The sequence below is a fragment of the Perissodus microlepis genome, chromosome 7, assembly GCF_051167445.1.
Source record: "Perissodus microlepis isolate ML-2025 ecotype Zambia chromosome 7, ASM5116744v1, whole genome shotgun sequence".
Classification (NCBI taxonomy): domain Eukaryota; kingdom Metazoa; phylum Chordata; class Actinopteri; order Cichliformes; family Cichlidae; genus Perissodus; species Perissodus microlepis.
The window spans coordinates 33,576,651-33,597,618 of NC_140467.1; the positions used below are offsets into that span (position 1 = coordinate 33,576,651).

At 39.1% G+C, this 20,968-nt stretch overlaps 2 protein-coding genes across 2 annotated transcripts in view; both read right to left on the bottom strand.

Moving 5' to 3' along the window:
• Window positions 1-348: 348 nt before the first annotated feature.
• Window positions 349-8,444, bottom strand: slc31a2 (solute carrier family 31 member 2). The gene is made up of 4 exons (XM_084934736.1): window positions 8,106-8,444; window positions 3,879-3,945; window positions 1,600-1,828; window positions 349-1,280 (listed from the first exon to the last, which is right to left on the bottom strand). The coding sequence occupies exons 1-4, from the start codon at window positions 8,109-8,111 to the stop codon at window positions 1,115-1,117; spliced, it is 468 nt and encodes a 155-aa protein (XP_084790862.1). The 5' UTR covers window positions 8,112-8,444; the 3' UTR covers window positions 349-1,114.
• Window positions 8,445-13,244: 4,800 nt separating this feature from the next.
• arrdc1b (arrestin domain containing 1b) overlaps window positions 13,245-20,968 on the bottom strand; it is a 47,643-nt gene continuing 39,919 nt past the window's right edge. The window contains exons 3-8 of the mRNA XM_084934734.1: window positions 19,499-19,549; window positions 16,379-16,533; window positions 16,016-16,198; window positions 15,534-15,710; window positions 14,002-14,440; window positions 13,245-13,466 (exon numbers count right to left, since the gene is read on the bottom strand). Of these exons, the coding sequence (XP_084790860.1) occupies window positions 13,402-13,466; window positions 14,002-14,440; window positions 15,534-15,710; window positions 16,016-16,198; window positions 16,379-16,533; window positions 19,499-19,549 (1,070 nt within the window). The 3' untranslated portion in view covers window positions 13,245-13,401. The remainder of the gene's footprint in view (window positions 13,467-14,001; window positions 14,441-15,533; window positions 15,711-16,015; window positions 16,199-16,378; window positions 16,534-19,498; window positions 19,550-20,968) is intronic.

Genomic DNA, 20,968 nt, shown 5'->3' on the forward strand with positions numbered 1-20,968 from the left:
TTTTTTTCAAAGACAAAAAAAGAAGCCATCGCCAGAAAAAAATCTTATTGATATGCAACAGTAAATAAAGCAGTTGAACAAATCTGTATAAGCCTTTAGCGTCAGTGATTTTTTTAATCAGTTAAAAAAAAAAAAAAAAATATTACCAAAAGATAGGAACTTCTGAAACGTCTCAACTGTCAGCTTCAAGGCACTTTGCTTTTCTGATTGTGGTTAAACAATTGCTACAGAACCACATGACCATGAATAATAACAAACCAAGATGACCTTTCACAAGGTTTTACAAGCGAGAATCGCATGTATCAGTTCCTCATACGGACTCCAGCGCAATGCAATTCTGTCTCATGACCCGTGACTGTAAATGTCTGATTTAGCTGCAAGTCAGCTTTAAGATTTTAGTCCAAAACACTTGACAATCAAATATCAAGTTCCATCTTGAATCATTTGACAGCAAATGAAACAAAAAAAAAAAAAAAGGTGCAGTATGAATAAAAGCCTGTCAAAAAAAAAAAAAACCCTAAACAAAACAACAACAACATAGCTTCCTAACACACCACAATCTGTGCAGACTTCCCATCTCTGGGTTTTGTGTTATCATGCTGTGGGTGATTCCAGTGCATTTCTTCTTTCTAAATCAATTGTTTAGATTTTCAAGATAATTAAAAAAAAAAAAATTAATAATAATAATAATAATAATAATAATAATAATAATAAAAAAAAAAAAAAAAAAAAAAGCAGAATTGAACAACACTCCTACTTTTCCTGGAGATTAAAAAAAAAAAAAATCATTTTTCCCACAGGTATTACTCACACAGTCTGCTGACTTAAAAGTGAAGCAGAACTAATACTAGGACTGAAAAACTGAGTATTTTCTTAATATTATGTACCTTTAACAGAAATGAGTTATTTGTTAATTAGGGACAAATGTTAAAATGTAGCATTTCCTGTTTTCTGGAAGCTTAAAAATCATTTTCAGTTTCTATATCCAGATGAGGTTTAGGCAAAGTTTAGTGTCACGTGGTTCATTCTCCACCAATTTTTCCATCCTTCGAGATCCTCGGATGGTAAAAAGTAAATCTTTTTCTTTATTTCACTATATTAAATGTCTGTGCCATCACATCCGACCTAAGAGAGGAAATGAGATAAAATAACCGAGGACCGACCCCGTGATGACCCCGAGGAATATCCAGGTGTTATAGGACATGACGCACAGCATCAGCATGTAGGCCAGAGACACCTGCAGCATGTGGAGGACCGTCTGTATGATGTGCAACAACCAGCTGATGAAAAGAAGAGGGAGAGGGCTATTTATAAATAAACTAATAAGTCAAATACATCGTTCAGGTCTCGACATTCAGTCTGCCAATATTTGATGGTCTCAGTTTGCCACACATTTTTGTTTAATACCGCCCAAAAAAATAGTAATAGTTGCAATCTAGGATACACCAACAAAAAAGGGTGTCACCATGCTATGGAGGTTACCACCATGCCACAACCATACAGTTCAAATAGATGCATTTCTGAATTTTATTCAGTGATTTGCATTTCACAGTACGATCCATGATAAAAAAAAAAAGTTACTAGAAATGACTTGCTTACCTGTTCCTGGTACTTTGAGGTGTAACGACTGATGCTATAGGGGTCAGTGAGGATTCAGAGGGGCTGCTGTCCAGGACAGAGATGCTATCGCAGTGGGAAGATGATGGGGCGTCATATGGAGACTGAGGCTGGGTCAGCTTGGAGGGATTCCCCAGCCACAATCTCCACACTTTAAGCACCTCGTAAAAGACAGTCAGAAGCAAGACCACCAGCACTGACACCACCATCCCTGTAGGTACAAAAATACAAAATGTTAACTCACAAAAAAGTCACTATTAAAAAGTACTTTTATGCAATATGATGATGATGATGATGATGATGATGATGATGATGATGATGAAGTGAAATTTATTTCGGTCAACAACAACAACAACAACACAGATTATCATTTTACATAAAAGTACTCAATCATACAGTAACCGAAAATGGAATAGGCTGAAGGCTTGTGGCTTATAATTGTCCTATCCTTTACCCCATAGGAATAATCAAATCCTTAACCAAGAAAATAAATAGCATTGATAAATAAGTTATATAACAGTTTGAAAAGAAATCAATGATAAATCAAGAAATTAAATCAACACAAAGTTATTCAGCAAACCAAATTTCCGTAACCTTGAATGATACAAATTTTTAAATTCTTCCTGAAAAATGACAAAGAAAAACACATCTTCAGTTCATCATTAAGTCCATTCCATAATTTCACTCCCAAAACTGACACACATCTATACTTAACATTGGTTCTCACTTTAGGTATTTCAAACTTATAAGACCCCCTCAAATCATATTTTCCATCTCTTAGTTGAAACATACTTAAAACACAAATTGGAACATTTTTCATCACTCGATATATCATTTCTAAAGTTTTAGAATGAATTTTAACATAGATGATCCTACAAAAAACTGGTTGGTGGACTCCCTATATCCAACTTTATTTATTATTCTAATAGCTCTTTTTTGCAATTTAAAAATTGAATCCAAATATGTTTTGTATGTGTTCCCCCAAATTTCTGCACAATAGGTCACATAAGGCAAACAAAGGGAAGTATACAATAAATAAAGGCAGTTCTTATTCAAAAAAATCTCTTGTTTTATAAAGAATAGAAATAGACTTGGATAATTTCCGTTTCACATGTTCTATGTGGGGCTTCCAACAAAGTTTATCATCAATAATTACTCCTAAAAATTTTGTCTCATATACTCTTTCAATTTCAACATTATTTAAAGTCAGTTTTACTTTAATATTACTTTTACTACCTCCAAATAACATAAATCTTGTTTTACTTTCATTCAATGATAGTTTATTAAATACAAACCATCTATTTAACTTCATGAGTTCTGTTTCCACCGTTCTCAGTAATTTCTTTATGTCCTTTCCAGAGCAAAATAAGTTTGTATCATCAGCAAACACCACATATTTTAAAGTATCACTGGCTGTACAAATATCATTTATATCAAGTAAAAATAACTTGGGTCCCAAAACAGATCTTTGCGGAACTCCACGAGTTACTTTTCTAAGTTTAGATTTCATGTTATTAATACTCACATACTGGAACCTATTATTCAATAGGTTCCTTTGAATAATACATCATTAGTTTTGCTACTTTCAGATTTAGACTAGATTGACACCAACATCTGTTCACTTAATGCGAAGCTCCAGCCAAAAGCAGGTTCATGAAAAATACAGAGGACTGGAAGCATTGAGAAAACAATAAAATTTCTCTACATATAGCTTGAGAACATTTTCCCTGCTTCCCCTGGGATACACGAGGGGTATCTGTTCTGGCAACTCCTCTACAACCGTAATATTTTAGTATTAAAAATTTATTTTTCACTTTAACAACTAATTCTAACCCCTTAAACATCTCCTTAATGTAATTAAATCTAATCCAGATCCACTTCAAGGCTGGCATATTTGGACAAATGTAGAAAGGGGTTGGTGCACAGTCTTTCAAAGCTGTTTAAAAACTAACTTCAATTAATACATTTTTGGTTCCTGCTACAAGTTTAAAAAAGGAAAAAAGAAAGAAAAAAAAAGAAACACTTGACAATAAAAAGATAAATCTGAAGCAAACAAACCTGTTAAAAACAAGTTTGAACAGGTTTATTCAAGCTTCAGTTCATGAACATGGTAGATCAAGTTTGTATAGTAATGTCAGCAATATTACAGAAACACTCCACCGTCATCAGAAATAAGTATTTGAATTGCACCACACAATTTTTAAATCCAGATGAACTGGTTCTAAGGCTTTTTCGCAAGACTTTAATACGCTGCAGCTTACCTGCAGGGCTGTGCACATCCCAGAAGTCAAACAGCAGCGTCACACTGCTCGAAACCCCAAAAGTCATCTAAAGAAAAATGAGAAGAGTATTAGGTGTTGTTCACTGGTAAAGTGGATTTTAGGGCCAACATTTATACTGAATGCAGTGTTGTCCAATGTTCCAAGAACAGTCCGTACAATAGTACTCAAAATATTTCTGATTACAGAGTGAAAAACAAAGAATTTAATTTATACTACTTTGCACAAATATGCTGTATATACACACATGATTTTGTCCGACAATTAGAGGACATACTGCTCCACAAAGGCACACTTTGTTCAGCCTTGCTGCTGTGGATATGGGCTGACAGAGGAATGCACGGTCTGTGGCTCTTGCTTGCTCAGCAGCCCAGCTCTATCCCCGATAATTCAACACCTGTCTTGGCATGACTGCCTCTCACCAGCTGCAAACTAGCAGATCTCAGTTAGGCATCAGCCTAGCTGAGATCTGCTAGTTATAAAGTCTGGAAATTATAAAGTTCCAAATGTAACAGAGCTACACTGGCTTCCAGTGTCATACACACCGACCTAAAAATTCTCGCCTTAGATGGTCTTGGATCGTTGTTTACCACTTTATCTCAGGGCACTCTGAAATCCTCCAATGACAAACTGTTAAGACATACGATATTTCTCTCAAAAAAATCTTTCTTTGGCCCCTCATGCCCCCAAACCACCGTTTGGCTTCTTTCTCTGTGACTCCATATCTCTCTCTTTCTGCCTCTCTCCCTCTTATTGCTTCATCTTCCTCATAAACGTTTTTATGAATTTAGATTATCAAGCAAAGCACTGAATGGAGTACCTCACTCAACTTTAGGAAAGCCTTCAACTATTGAGAGGAAGACCACGAAAGCCTTTCTAAATATGGTCACACTGAAGTGCACAGCATAGCTGTACATTAGTTGTATGTAGAATTACACAAAGCTTTGTAGTTCGTCATCTACATATTGTAGTTGTGTGTCACTGATCGTTTAAAGCAATTTTTAAAAAAAGTCTACTGCAGTTATTATTTGTGCCTTCTTTCTTTGTGAACAGTCTCCCTTTTCTGCCTAAGCTAACCAATGAACAATCAACCTACATACAGCTTTTTGGAGGACTGCACATAAGTACATTTTCATATCCTCTGCATATTCGAAGACCTACACAAACAGATACCAATGTGGGACCATAAACACTTCACAATGTCATTACGAAAGCGGCACCATTGTCAATGGGAAACTACCTGAAAGGTTCACTAAAAGGTGGAAAACAAGAACCGATCTGAGCCATCCACTGGAGCCAGTTTTCCCAGTTTTAGACTTTGCTGGTGATCTTGCGTAAAGTATAACCAACTGTAATAGAAAACTGATGCCCAACAGAAAACCGCGCATTTAAGCCTAAAGCCATGTGTGATAATGCAATTTCTGATATGAAAAGTAAATGGGGACACTTAATTATGCAGATGAGTCTGGTCATCTTGGAACTCCTCCCAGCAAAGAGGAGGATTATCTGCTTTATCCGGAGGCCAAATCAATAAGCTTAAGAACAAAGGTCCATCTGTCCAACAGTAACCAGAGTTGTTTTGTTTGGTATTGTGGCCACTGGCTGTGACGTAAAAACAATTGATGCCTTAATCCTCCTTATTTTCTGGACTTCTAAAATTTCAACTATACAGTCAGGCCAGATGACCAAGTTCAGAAGTGCAGTGCTGATAATCAAACATCCTCAAAGTTCTTCCCAAAACAACTTGGTGGACGAATGTAATGACCCCTTGTTAGAATATGGACCTAACAAGGGAGAAAGCACAATATGAAGTACAAGACAAAGCATAGAGGGAAGGATTTTATTTTCTACTTTTTCCTCTTCTCTTTCCTGGAGTAATGGTGGCAATAATGGCTTCCCCTCCTTGAGCCTTGTTCTGCTGATGGTCCCTTCTTGTTACAAAGGAGGCTTGTCCTCCCCACCATCCCCAAGCGCTTGCTCATCAGGGTTCCAGCTCACAAAAATTGTCGTTAAAATAAAAGCTCTTTGAGATTACCCTTGTTGTGAAGTGGCAATGTATAACTAAGACTGACTAGATGATCAAACCTAATTAATTCCATCATGTACATTCCTGTCTAGTTGTGACATTCGCAAAAAAAAGGACAAAGCACGGCAGGCATCCTGGAGGTCAGATATTTGGGCAATCACATCATGTAATGGGGCCATTATGCTTACTGTTACATTCGACAAAAGTCATGTCATATCCTCTGGTGCTGGTCGTTCACCTCTCGATTAAGTGACTAATGCGACAGGTACAATGGAGGCCTAAGAAAAGAACCAAGTTGACTCTTCTTATACCATATACAACTACTGTGCTACAGAAAACCAAGTAAAGCAGTCAAAGGATAATCCTATATTGGCTCTTAATCTACAAAAGGTTTGGACTTTATTATTGTGATTTATAACATTTTACTCAACATGGTAGTGGTCTATCACAACAACTAGAACCAGCAGAGTTCCACCCATCCATCACTGACACCCTAGTCAGGCTGTCAAATACCCTACCGAACTGAAGTAACCTCACTCCACACCGAAAGGTCTCAAACACCCACAAGGTTCAAGCTAACCCAAGCACCACTTGACTCCCTATCCAAGTTTTCCTTCCTTTATGTTTTATCAAATTAAGGACTTTTGGAGGTAAAATGCAGTTCCACAGAGAAACAGTGTATAATCAGAGCCAAAACTGAACTATGAAGTCAGTCTGTACATGAATAATAACCCAAAATTATTTCGTTTAGGTTTTAACTTCAGAATTCACCTTCATTCTGAAGCCCTAACCACACGTGGTTTGTTTAAAACCTGTCTGATCAGCTACCTGACTGCTCCCCTTGTTATCTTTTTAGTGATCTCACCTTTAACTCAAATCTTAGTAATTATGGTACTGAGTGAACTGTACTCCGTATAAATAATGAACTAACCTACAAAAGCAGCATCCAATTTGTGATAAATGTAGTTATTATTTTAAAGGCAAAAAAAAGAAGAGCTGGCTTTGCTGCACAGTGAGAAACATTAAATTTATGTCTTTATAACTTCTTTTAATGTGAAACAGATACATGGTGGCCAAAGTTTCCATTTAAAATGGCACAGGACAGCAGAGGTGATAAAAAAGTCAAAGTATTTGACACAATGAAAGAACGAGGGAAAAAAATCAAATACCGACAGCTTGAGTCAACAATCCAACTGGGGGGTAGACTCAGAAAGCACTGTGAGCTTATCTTTCAAATACACTTTGGAAAAACCAGGTGTTTGCTTTCAAGGTGACAGTTGGGACTGAAAATGGTGTAATTAGTGCTGCTACTACAAGCACTCAAAATGACTGTATTCTGCACTTTTATACGAATACAGAACAATTTCCGAGTCTCAAAATGTGCTTTCACTATTTAGGTTTAACCGATAACTTTCATTCAAAGGTTATTTAGGGTAAAAATATCACAACTGCAATAATACTACTCGTTTTAGTGGGGACCTATAGTTAACAAAAGTCACTCGGGTTTTATTGGCATAAATGGACTAAAGACCCTAAAGCAATGATTGAGCTTATTTTAAATTCCAAGTGCATAAAGCAGCAGCACCTACATATGAATTCCCACATCTGCAACTTGCATACCTAAACCGATCTGACCCGAATTTATTTATTCTCAGAAATCGACACTTTAAAAAGAAAACAGCACAGGTGACATAATGTCCAGCTTTGGATGACACTGACAGCAAGGTATAAAGTTAATCATATGGTTACATAACACTGACGCTGTTGTTTTAGTGTTTTTGTAGTAGACTTTTAAAAAGGGGTCTCAGTAAGCGTCCCTTCTCATTAGCTTAACTATAAACATGATTCAAAGTAAAGTTAACTCATCTTTCAAAAACTAAGATGTGTTATCTCCCAGACTTACGCCAGGTCAGACGGTAGTAGTAGTTTCACAACAGATCATTTCATATTTTTTTGACTAGCTTTATTAGATGCAGTGTGTCAGAAACCAGTAAGTACTGCTTACACCAATTCCCTGGGTTCCCCGAAGTGTGCATGACATGTTTTCCTCACACTAAGTGAGTCAGTGCCGCACATTAACCAGCAAAGAGACGTCTCAAATGCAAAACAGCTTATTAAAGTAGCACATATGGCGTATGCTAGACCGCTGAGTGACAAAACAAACACACACAAAGAGAACTTACTCGCATCCTGACGAGCTTGCTGCGCTAACGTTGACACCACACTTTCAGCGGTTATTGAGCGCAGCTTCCATCACAGATGAGTCTCTGTCCGGCCATTCAAGCACGAGCCATTTCCACATAATCGGCATGCATTTCTCAAATATGCCTCAACAGAAACAGCCAGTGTCCCACCTACTCAGCCCAAAGACGCTATGTATGTAGCCTGTGGTACCACGTGACTTCGCCTAACAAACCACGGTTGACGGTTAATGTAGTTTTTTCAACATGTAGGACGAAGGCAAACATCCTGAGTGCGACTGCGCAGTCGAAATAGAGAGTCCCGGATAAACAAACGTTACCCTTCAGATTAAAGAGGACGGCTACAACCCCCAAATATTTGAGTTTAAAAACGAGTGAAATAAGACCGCTAACTGAGCAGAAATCGAAGCTTTTAAAGCGTTTAATGAATATGTGTTATGCAGAACCAATGACTGTAGAACGCTGTGGTCATGTGACAGACGGAAGCAGCTCACACAATTCTTGGAGTTGTATCAAGGACACATCTAAAACCTGCAGAACATCGGCACTCGAGGCCTGAGTTGCCCACCCCTGCTCTAGACCAGCGGTCCCCAACCTTTTTTGCGCCACGGACCGGTTTATGCCCGACAATATTTTCATGGACCGGCCTTTAAGGTGTTGCGGATAAATACAACAAAATAAAACTAGTACCGGTACCGAAAAAAAGAAGATTTATTCATAACACACGTGAAAAGACCCAGGAAAACCGAGTAAACGATAAAAACGATAACAAAATAATGCTGAAAACCGATAAAAACCCTGAAAACTATACATTTCACACCTGAGCCTCAACTCTCGCGGCCGGTACCAAACGACTCACGGACCGTTACCGGTCCGAGGCCCGGGGGTTGGGGACCGCTGCTCTAGACCATCACTCTCATACACTTCTCTACCATTCCTGACTTCCTCATGCAGTCCCACACTTCCTCTCTTGGCACCCCGTCATAGTCTTCCTCTAGAGTCCACCAAGAGAGTGCATCACATCTGCAGTTCTTTTCCTCAGCATTACCCCGTACTGTTGATGTATACATGTTTGTCTGGAACAGTTCTCTCTTGCAGGGACCACCTGTGGTGGACGTTTCTGTCATTTCAATGTTTATCTATTATTTATTTACTTTAGTATGGATGGCAGTAGGGGAGGTCTTTATTAGTAGCCAAAGCTGTTAAATCATGTGAAAACACTATTAAAATGGAGATATTTATGCCCTTGTTCACATTTTTCAAAATTATTCAGTTGACCAGATTGCAGTCTTTGCCGGGCCGTTTCTGGCCCCACACCTTATGTTTTGAAACCCCTTCCATAACATAAGAAAGTCTGGCAAAATGTTCAGGTGTAATAGTGAACAGTCTATTTTTTATACATTTTTTTTTATACAGCAGAAAACTTTGTTTTTTCACAGAAACGTGGGTGGATGTAGTGCTTTGCTACCCCTTACTTTATTGTCGTTCTATGCAGTACAGCTTTGATTCTGCACTGTACGCTGAAACTGTACATGTAATAGTTGAGGTGCAACTATATCCACACTGCACCTGTAAACAGCTCATATAGTAGAAAAATACAAAACTGGACACCACTCATCAATATATGAGGGGAGGGGGGAGGGATGAAAAGATAACATAACGAGGGGTTTCATAAAGCTATAGTACCTTTTGGTGAAGAGGATTTGAACAGAATGAAGGCTGGTAAAGGCAGCATGAAATGACTTCAGAAAAGGAATTGCACAAGTTTTTTTTCCCCTAAAACAGAGTTAAAAACAAAGTTCAGCAGGTCTACAAAGTCCAGTGTCTTACTGTTTTTGAAAGCTACATCTGTGTACATCAAGTGCACTTTGCACAGTCCCGCCAGACACAAAGCAGGAGGAGCATGTCCTGATGTCCTCATAGAGAAGAAGAAGGTAGTCCACCGCAGGCTCATGTAAATGTTGAAGGGTATCCAGATTGTTTAAGGCATGCTTTCACAATAATGCAGAGCCACAAGATTTCTGTTATCAGAAACTCATGCTGTGATTTGAAGCGGAGTGGCAAGATAAGACGAAAACACACGAAGAGTCACACAAACATTCAGTGCAGATGTTGTGCTTCAGATTTTCAGGGGCATTAGGCATTACTATGCCTGGAGGATGTGGATGAATTTTTTTGTCATCAATATATGACAAAACATGACAAATGTATGCAACTACGTGGAACTGTAGCACTGAAGTCTATTTTGCTGTTATGAATAAAATGAGAAAAGAGTTTTTATACGTGCAAAACAAAAGGTTTGGTGAACAAATATCTATACATACAACAGAAAATAGCAGATATTTGTGCAATGCTAAGATCATATTATGGTACAACAACATAAAATCAATACAAAATACAACAGAGTTAAACCCCACTGCTGACCACAAGCAGAAATGGACAAAAAAGGAAAATATCTCCACTTTTACAGATGTTTGATCAGAAATCGGCTCGAACTCAAGTTTGATTGAAGTTAAACTGCATTTTACTTTCTCTCTTTCTCTCTCTCTCTCTCTCTCTCTCTCTCTCTCTCACACACACACACACACACACACACACACACACACACACACACACACTAAATGAAGTGCTGAGATGTCCAGATGTGTTACCATCTGCACTGACTGAAACACTCAAATCACCAGAAGAAATTTAAGGCAACAAAGGGGAAAAATAACATAAATCATCCTGATGCAAACCAAATGCATCTTCAACCTCAGTTTATAAGTTCTGCTCAACAGAAAGGAAAGAAATACATTTCTAGAGCGGACTTCAGCTGGTGAATCACAGAAACAAGGACTAAGTTAGGTGGGTCAGTTAACATGGCTGGTCATTTTAGTCTCCAGTTTTAAGAGCAGGCTCAAAAGAGATAAAGCCTGTACCGGTATTACCCACAAGGGGGCAGAGTACGGCTTTCGGTACTGCAGACCTCATAACCAGCTACAGGGAAAATGAGGCTCACGAGACAAACTTCCTCTGAATACAAAAGTGGTACGGCAAGAAAAATATCTTAAGGAGCCAATGAAAGGGAGAAGTAATGAAATAAAAAATATAATAAATAATAACAAAGTTTGACTGCATTGCTTTGTGGAAGTGTTTTTGATTAAAAGGCCTTTTCCTCTTAAAATTTAATTTGCATTTAATTTTCCTCTGGTCTGTAGTGCTGTTTATCCATCACTATTGATTCGGTGCGAGATTCTCAGTTTCCGACATATCAGCTCTGCAGCCGTCTGCTTACTCTTGGATTTAATGGAACTGAATGGCACGGCACCTTTGGAGCTAAAAGACACACACACAAAAAGAAAAAAAAACATGAAAGAAGGAAAATATCCATCCATCCATTTTCTGACGCTTATCTGGGTTCAGGTTACAGAGGCAGCAGTCTACCCAGAGGCACCCAGCCTCTCATTGGGTTCTTCATTGCATTCCCAACCAGCTGAGCAATGTAATCTCCCCAGTGTGTTCAGGTTCGCCATGGTGGCCTCTTCCCAGTAGGACATTGTGTAAAAAAAAATTAATTCCAGAACTACCTCGACTGGCTCTTTGTGATGTGAGCTCCACATCCTGCTGCTATGGGAGAGCCCAGACACCTTTCAAATATCTGTTATCTCATTCTTTGGTTTACTACCCACAGCTCATGACCACAGGCAAGGGTGAGAATGTAGATTAACTGGTAAATCGACAGCTTAACTTTTATGCTCAGATCTCTCTTCTTCAAAGCACACTGGTACGGCCCGTACCACACCCATCCCTCTGTCAATCCCCCGCTCCTCTATTCCCTCACTTGTCGGTTCAAGACCCGGGACACTTAAACCCGTCCCTGACCCAGAGTGCACACTCCACCCTTTTCCGGCTGAGAACCATGCCCTCAGTCCTGCAAAGTGCCTCACTGCCTCAAGACACATCATCTACCAACAGCAGAGAGGTGATCCTGAGGTCACCAAACGAGAAAACCTCCACCACTTGGATGGATTTATAAATTAATAAAAGTTATGAACAGAATCTGTGAAGAAGGGCAGCCAAAACCCATCGAGAACGCATCGGAATTACTGCCAACAGTGCAAACCAAGCTCTCGCTGCAGTTGTACAGGGACCAAACAGCCCATAACAGCCTGAAAGATAAGGAATAGCTACATCATGACCTGGTAACACAAAAAAATACCCCGATTTTGTCATGAGCAGTTTCGTTTAGGAACAATTTTATTTTCTATTATCTACATCTGCAAAAGAAAAGAAGCAGCTCAGCTGTTGTGGACGCTTTTAATGATTACATTGTGAGCCTCTCGTCATTTGTCGTTGGATGCTTACTTCTGCAGAGGGATATGGTTGGCAAACGTTGATAGAAGAATGATGGCAATAGACAGTAGAATAAAAGGTTTAGGATTTTTTTTTGAGAAACTGGCTCATGATTGCTGATGACCTTTTGAAACGTATTATTTTAAACATTCCATCTAGCTCCATAATAAGGATATTTGAAATCGGGCAACTCACATCAAGATGATTTAGATTAAAAAAACAAACAAACAGCACAACAGACCAGAGGAAAACTATTGAATGAACGGAATTTGAATTTGCTCCTTGAATTATTTTAATCAGTTACTCAGCTGAGTGGTTTCCCTAAGGACCTACTTATCTTTATAACCATTATGTGCATTTAAAAAAAGATTTTGATGCGAAAAGAAGCTGTTATCACAGGCATCACCTGTGACTGTGTATTCCTCTTTTTATATCCATGATGGAGGCAGCTCTGCCTGCACGACGACGAGGACAGCCGAGACACGTACAAAGAGCAGCGGACCACACTAACAAGCGCATGTTTGGACCTCCGGACCCCCCCCGCCCCACCACAAAAAGGCCAGACTGAAAGCTTTTAGTTTCAAGGCATCACAGATGCAACAACATGTTGGAAATAAAAACACAACAGACGTGTCCAACGACTGATTATTCTAAATGCTGTATAACAATCTGAAATACTTTTTTTCTTTTTTTAGGCACAGTGATGTTCACCTGACATTATCTGCTGGGACATGAGGAAAAATTTAAATTCTTATATTCATTATAAGAAATTATCCCCTTTTTAAAAAAAAAAAAAAACTCAATGCAGGACAAAGAATCAATCCTTGGGGAGTTTGAAGCATCCATCCTCTTTTCATCCAGCTTGTCTCTGGATTCGTTTCGAGGCGAGTGCAAACAGGTGTAGGTGGGAGTGGTCACAATTCTTCATCCACCTGTTTCTTCTCTACTGTCTACTGTTGAAACTGGAGTTGGCACTACTGCAGCTTTCCTCATAACTAGGTGGGGGCTCTGAAACACACAGAGGCAAAGAAAAGTAAACGGGACTAGATAAGAGTTTAAGGTTATCTCGGAATTTAATCTACTAGAGATCATAGGCCAGAAAATGCAAAACACATTGTTTAGTCATTTTGGGGAGTGGGGGGCGCTATCATGGCTTTCCATGAGTAGTAGTGAAGTCGAACTCTGGAGCTGAAAATGTGGAAGTGCAAGAAACTGCAGGCCCTTTAATGTCCACATTAAGGCTGGCTGCACATTTTAAATACCCAACTATACAGCATTACAACAGTTTCTTCCTAATCTGGAGTATTTTTATTGTTATTATCTGACAAATTATGTGGACTGCTGTGAATGGAGCCTGGCCGATACAGGACTTTATAAGATCGGTATGTACAGATATTTGGTGATTTAAAAAACAACAACCCAATATATCAGCCAATATTTTTTAAACTTGAAGCATGATGATGATGATGACTCATAAATGCCTAATTAGCCATTACACCTTGCAGGTGATTGTTTGGGTGTGGTAGGTTTATTAAGTACTAACCATGAGGGTAGTCAGAAGTGCTGTACTCTGGAGGGAGAATGAGTGAACAGGAAGTGGGGGTTGGAGCAACATTTCCCTCAGTGAAGAAAGGTATGGTGGCTCCTGTGGACAAACAGAAGAGCGGAGCAGATGCGTCGGGGTGATTGTGGCTAGGTGGCGCCGCCGCACCCGGTGCGTAGCTGAAGGCGCTGGGAGACATTGTGACTGCCTGGCCTGAGGGATCCTGCTGTGAGTGACTCTTTGTGGGAAGTTCCTCACTGGTAAAGCCTCCTGCACATATATCATCGCCTCGATCCTCCTCCGCTGGTGGAGCGCTGGGCATCACCCCTGCTGCACCCGCTGGACTGGTGGGTGTAGACCTCGTCGGAGACTGGTTTAAAGCAATGTTTCCGATATAGATAGGCAGAGTGACAGCTGCTTCAGGATATCTTAGTGACACCTGTAACACAAACAGAGATCCATGAAGGGAGCAGCGGCATCAGTCCCTGTTAACTGTGCATTACTCGCAGCTAAAAATATTCCTTATTTATTTTTTATATTCCCTCCACCCAAGTTCATCCTGTGTCGTAAATGAGCTGTTGTAGATTCTATTCTTTAAAAGTTACCACCCCTTTTGGGTACCCTTAGCAAAGACCCTTTGTTTGTGTAGAAAAGTGTCTGACACCAAGAATTAAAAGCACGTTTAATATGTGCAGCCACCATTTTAACAGCTTAGAAATGACACGAGCAGCATACTTTAATAAGTTCCTCTTAAAGCAGCAGCACTCAAGAACACCAAGAAACTGCAACCTGGAAAGTTTTGCAAATTGCTTCCCCTGGCAAATCGAACCATTTTGCCAAACTTGCAATCATACTTCAATGTAGCACTAAAAATGGTAAAAAAAAAAAAAATCTTAAATGATGAGTGGGGAAGAAAAAAAAATCAGATGATCTGCTATTAGCTGCAATGGTCATTTGCAAAATATCATAATATCATCATAGAGGAATTTCTGAACTTCTTCCCACTTCAAAAATCTATTGTGACCTACTCATACTTTCACCTTGGACAATCACATGAATTTTTTTGATTCCTTTGATTCATTTGGATCCTACGATAATTTACTTCTTAAGGTCAACTGTCCATTAAAAGCTTCACTGCTCTATAAGACCTGCAGCTCCACTTTAGTTATTTCCTACTACTTAGATCCAAACTTAGATCCAAAAATAGCTCAGAAAATGAAAAATTAGAATCTTTATTTGATATTTAAATATTTAGGGTCAAATTTATTTAATATTATTTATTTTAAATGACTTTTTACAGTTAACTTGTAGTACCTTCACAACCCACCAGAGGGCTGCCACCAACACTCTGTGGTCTGATTCAGAAACAATTAGGACGGCATAAAGGAAGTAGAAAAATGAGAAGCTGGAGCTGAAAAGCTTCAACTAACATATGTTAAACCTGCAAAACTGCTATCAACCTGGTATAACACGCACACACACACACACACACACACACACACACACACACACACACACACACACACACAGACCTGAATGAAATAGATGATGTCTATAAGGTTGCAGCCTGTCAGTTGTGACTGAGGGAGTGGAGGAACGATGATCTGTTCCTTCCACTCTGCATGTTTTCCTGCCTTCACTTTCGCTCCCTCCACCTCTGCAATGGTCCGTAGGTCTACCACAGGCTTGTTAGTCTTGTAGGTCACTCTCTGGTGTGACAAAGTCAAACAATTACAAACATGAAAATATGTAATGGCAAATTCAAACCGCTTCACACACCACTAATGTGAAAGCTCGCAGGATAACTTACTGTTCTAGAAATGATCACGATAACTGTTTTTATCTGAGGTAGAACGAATTTTATGTGTGTCCACATGAAAAGATTTGTTACTTGAGTGGAAATTCTGGTTTATTCAGAAGGTCTATGAGTTCTCAGTCTTTCTTAAAGATGATTTACACGAACCAAGGATGAGTTAAGAAATACTGATATAACTGTCTACATTTAATAACATACCTGTATGAGACTGGCCAGTACACACCCCGTGTCTTTGCCAGATTTGTTGTGGATCTCGGTGAATAACTTGATGACCTGACCGGGGATGTAACCCTTCATGTCACTGCAAACTTTCAGCATCACAGTCCCCGACTTCACCAGGAGGTAGTTGAACTTCTTGGTGGCCACAGCGGAACTGTGATACTGAAGAGGCAGAGTTGTTGAATAAACGTCTGTCTGTCTGTACGTTGGCAGTAATTAAAAAGTTTGGCTAGCAGAAGCTGTGCAGACTCTTTATTGCAGGATAAACAGGAAACTGACAGTCATCAGGAGAAGAGACTTGATTATGAGTAGGAGGGAGAGAACCCTGAATCAAGCACTTACAGCAATGTCTGGAACCTCATTGAGGTTAAGCATGTTGAGTAGGTAGAAGGGCTTCTGGATTTTGTAGTCCTTGGAGAAGCGTGGCGTGTCAATAGTCACCTTCACTCGGTAAACTATTTTCCCAAAGGGTCCCTCAAAGGAAGTTGGGACAGCAGCTAAGGAGGAGATTGTGGGGAAAGAAAACACAAACATGAGTGACATTGGGAATTTCAATCCAACCCACATCAACTTCTCAATAAAGCTGTAACTTACATCAAATTCAGAGGATCATACCTTCACTGTACAAGAAAGCTAACAAGCTCAGTAAGACAGAATTTCCCCCCCCAAAAAGTAAAAATTGGCTCCATAGGTGGCGACTAAGTGGATCACAGGTAAACGATGTGATTAAAAGTCTAACATTTTCAAGTTCTCACACAACCAATGAGTTGTTATATTGCGGCCTGTAAACTATGGAGGGCAGAAACAGCCAATAAATAACATCACATTAAATGTATGAATTTATTTCTACATTTATTTCTGTATTTTCTACATTTTGCTTTTGCATTTCCACAAACTTGTTTGTTTCTGGTTTACAAAGTGTACTTAAGGAGTCAGCATTTCACCTTTGGGTGACTGACACCCAAATCAAAGGAAATGGCTGCCCCTGGTTAGGAAAAACAAAGAAGTAAATTAGACTGAAAACAATGCTGTTAGTCAGGACTATTGCAATAAAGCAAAAGTGCACAGTAATAGAAAGTACAAGAAATATTTAAAAAAAAGTCATACAAATGTATATATTTCGATGACTAATTTGTGCGAGGGATTCAACGAACGACTCGATCAATTTTTTTCTTTTTAGTATTTTCTATTAAGGATTAGCAAAAACTTTCTTTTAAATTGAAAAAAAGGAAAAAAGAAGTTTAAGTTCAATACATTAAATTGTAAATTTAAGTTAAAAAAAAATTTAAAAGAAGGACAAAAAGGAAAATTAAATGTAGAAATTCTAGAAAATGTCGTATTAATGTGGCTACACTTTATTTTTTGTAGATATTTTCCCCTAAGCAGAGACTGAGACTGAGCTGAAATCTGTATGCATTCCCTCAGAAATGTCATTAAACTAAACTTTCAGATGGATTCCTGCAGGTGTCCTTAGTGAAAAAAGGACAGGCTATGTGTCTCAGGAAAAGGACAGTGAAGAAGTGGAAACTGTGAGGGTAAACAGGAGCGTAGGAAATTCAAGAAGAGGAAAAATAACAATTCTGGGGAGACAGCAGTGAGATAGACAGAAGGGGAGAGATGTTCAGATCCAGTGAAGAGGAAAAAAAACCCCAAACAACAGGTTCAAAACCTGTTCATGGAGTAATCTGTGTATAAATTTCCAAGCAGAATGCACACAAAAGAGTTTAATGTGGTGTCAAAATAATGGCAGAGCCCCCTGGCGCAGTCTCTGTTCTAATGTGTTCCTTGATCCTCATTCAGATGTTAATGCCAGCTGCTCCAGGGACTATCTGCTGCTGCTGCTGTCAATAAGAATTAAGCAGGAGAGGCAGATTGTTGTTGTTTGGTTGCAGACAGCTTGGCAACTAAAATGGAGCCATCAATGGCTGACATCAGGCCGAATTTCCTTGGGGACTGGGCTGCTTGTGGGTACTGAAAGTGGCTAAGGGTTGTAGAGCCTGTCTTGCTCCTTTGAGTGCAGACAAAATCCATAGACTAGAAACATAAGAGCCTAGAAATAACTTGGCGATGTCAAAGCCCTCCTTATGCAATATCCGTTCATCTTTTGACCTTAAAGTGGACCCATTATAACTCTTTTTTTGCTTGGACTCTACTTGAGTAGCTCTGTGTTACTCACAGTTCAAAATAATCCTTATTTATCCTACACTGAGCCTTCGTTCAGCTCCTTAGCTGATTTAACCCTCTCAGGCTCAAATTAAACTTTTTGTTGCTAATGCACAACCAAGTCCTGCAGTGGTACTTCTGAGTAAAAAAAAACTCATAAAATATGTATGTGGGGTAATCAGGTTGTTAGTTTTTAACTGTTGCAAATCGGCAACGCCTGCCTCGAGAGGGTTAAACAAGTCATTTGAGCTTTTCAGCCTTTTAAGCCAACTTTCTTCTAATTGGATGTCCCTCTAAAACAGGTTTGAATAGCTGTAAGATCCCATCTCTTTTATGGTTTTCAGAGCCAAGAGTAGAAGAAAAACTGTGTGAAACAGAGCATTTTGTATAAGCTGGAGACTCCATTTGCCCTTAAGAGTGTGTAGTGCCAAAAATTTGCAAAAATAAGCCTCCTCACCAACTGTCATATATATATTTTGATTATTGGTGACACTGTTTTTGCGGAAGATTCATTTTTATTATGATGTCTTTTGTGACTATTAGAGAAACTTTGAAAAGAATAACAAAGAAAACTTGCTAAGATATTATGATAAATGCTCAATTTTTAAACCACATGTTACAATTCAGGTAGACTGTTTTTTTACCATAAAAACTCTTAAGGATCACACTGTTCATATTAGGGTTTGTTAGCCTCTCTGAGGTACCAGCAGGGGGCAGCAGGAGCCTCTTTATCCTTCAATTAGCCACCTCTCTGCCTGATATTTAACATGCCCTTCACTGATGTTCTCAAGACTGGTGGGCTGAAAGGAGGGGAGGACAAAGCACGGAGGCATGAAGACCAATTAAACAGTGACTGCACAAAAGGAGAGGGAACTAAAAATAACCCCCGGCTACCCCCCTTCGTGTGTCAGCCTGTGCCTCATAGAGGGTGTAAGATACCAGACAGATTGCACAATGTGTGGCCTTACAGGTGCCAAGAATGTTCAGCTGATCTTTAGGGTTATTTACACACTGCAATTTTGTTATCTATCATGAGCAAAAAAAAAACTTTTAGTAGCAATAAAAGTATCAGGAAATAGCAGACCACTCCTAAATCTTTAAACACTGACTACGTAATGTTTTTCCATTCGCCTACACATAAAATGGACCTTAACTGCTTTGTCGACAGGGGTTATCACACCTGCATCAGCACGCACCCTTCGCTGAACTGACCTAGATGGGTGATAAAACAAATCTAAGAAAACTTGTTACGGGAACTGAGGCGGTGCTGGGCACACAGAAGAATGACGTTTCACTCACCTGGAATGACAAACTGGAACGGGAAACTGTGTTCGCCCACTCCAAGAACACCTGTAAAAAAAAAAAAAGGTTTACATTTATAATGACGCTTTTCTCAAAACACAGATTTTAATAGATCCATTAAGGAGGAGAGAGGCACATACTAATAAATATACATATGCTAAAATCATTACAGTAAAATTAGTAGACAGAAAAAATTGCAAATGAAAGTGAATGTGCTGTAAAATCTCATAATTTATGTCCATATTCTTTCATTAACTTTTAATTTAAGGACACGGCGTGCCGGCTGGGCTCACCTGCTTTCCCAGCAGGATGAGGTTTCTGAGACAAAACAGGCTTTAGCTGAGACAATTACAATTATCTTTTCTAGTGACTTAGACTATTAATGGTTAGTAATAAGAAGTGATAAACTGCTGGGTGACACAAGTGGCAAAGTTCGAGGTTCTCTCAGCAATCATTTAAAGGCTTGGCGAGGCCGCAGCAATCAAAGCCAAGACTTTTTCTTCTATCCCGTCACATCTGCAGGCCAGCATCAGTGTGACAAGTATGACCTTTTGGATTGAAGCTAAGATAAGAATGCTCCGTGTTTTGTTTTTTTATAGCTAGCAAATTCCTAAAACAAAAGCCACAGCCCTGAGATTTATCCTCACGAACTTTTATCTCTGGTTTAAATAAATAAAATAAATAAATGTTATTCAAACTCAATCATATAAAGGGTCAGTTTTCCAGAAATGGTTTAAGCCTAGTCCAAGACCATAAACTTTTTTTCCCCTCAGTGAAGTCCAACTCTCACCTGAAACCTGCTGGGAGAGGTACACATTTGGTAAACTGGTGCTTACAGCCAGATGGCGCAAGTGAGAGTGGCTGAGGATGAACTACAGTGCATGTTTACTGTAATGAAGGAAAATGTAATCGACTGTGGAACAGCGGGATTCACCGATGTCTTTTTTTATTTGTTTTTGGACAACAATGGCGCTCCGTGGCGCAAAGGAAATGCAGATAAAAGCTCCTAGCCTGCACAGGAAACCTCATTAGAATGATTACTTCTTTGTTGATTTTGGCCTTTACATGGGGTTTGTTGACAGTATGGAAAAGAAAGAGAATATCCAGTCTCATCTGTTAGTTACTGGTATAATCAGAATCCCACGCAAAGAAAGACTTATATTAAAAGGCAGACAATATTAATTGTTTTTTCCATCTCTACTTTTCTCACATTTTTCATGTTTAAATAAGCAAATGAGGCATGAGATTAAAATAAATGTGCATGATTTTCTACAGCAGAAATCAGAACGACACATAAATCCACATAAAGTTCCAAATTGTCGCTTCGCTCTGTCTAGTTGTCTAGGCAACGCTCCAATGTATTTACCACCAGGCATTGTGTCAATCAGCAGTATCTTGTGGTCTCACTGGTAGCTGTTCAAACAGTTGCCTGAAAGTTGAGGGAAAGTTGATCTCAGGTCTCAGAAA

What these genes read in the sequence shown, in the direction of transcription:
- slc31a2 (XM_084934736.1), bottom strand. An exon ending in GGATGTGCACAGCCCTGCAG is followed by an intron (nt 1,829 to 3,878) that starts GTAAGCTGCAGC and finishes TTGTACCTACAG; the next exon opens with GGATGGTGGTGTCAGTGCTG. An exon ending in CCTCAAAGTACCAGGAACAG is followed by an intron (nt 1,281 to 1,599) that starts GTAAGCAAGTCA and finishes TCTTTTCATCAG; the next exon opens with CTGGTTGTTGCACATCATAC.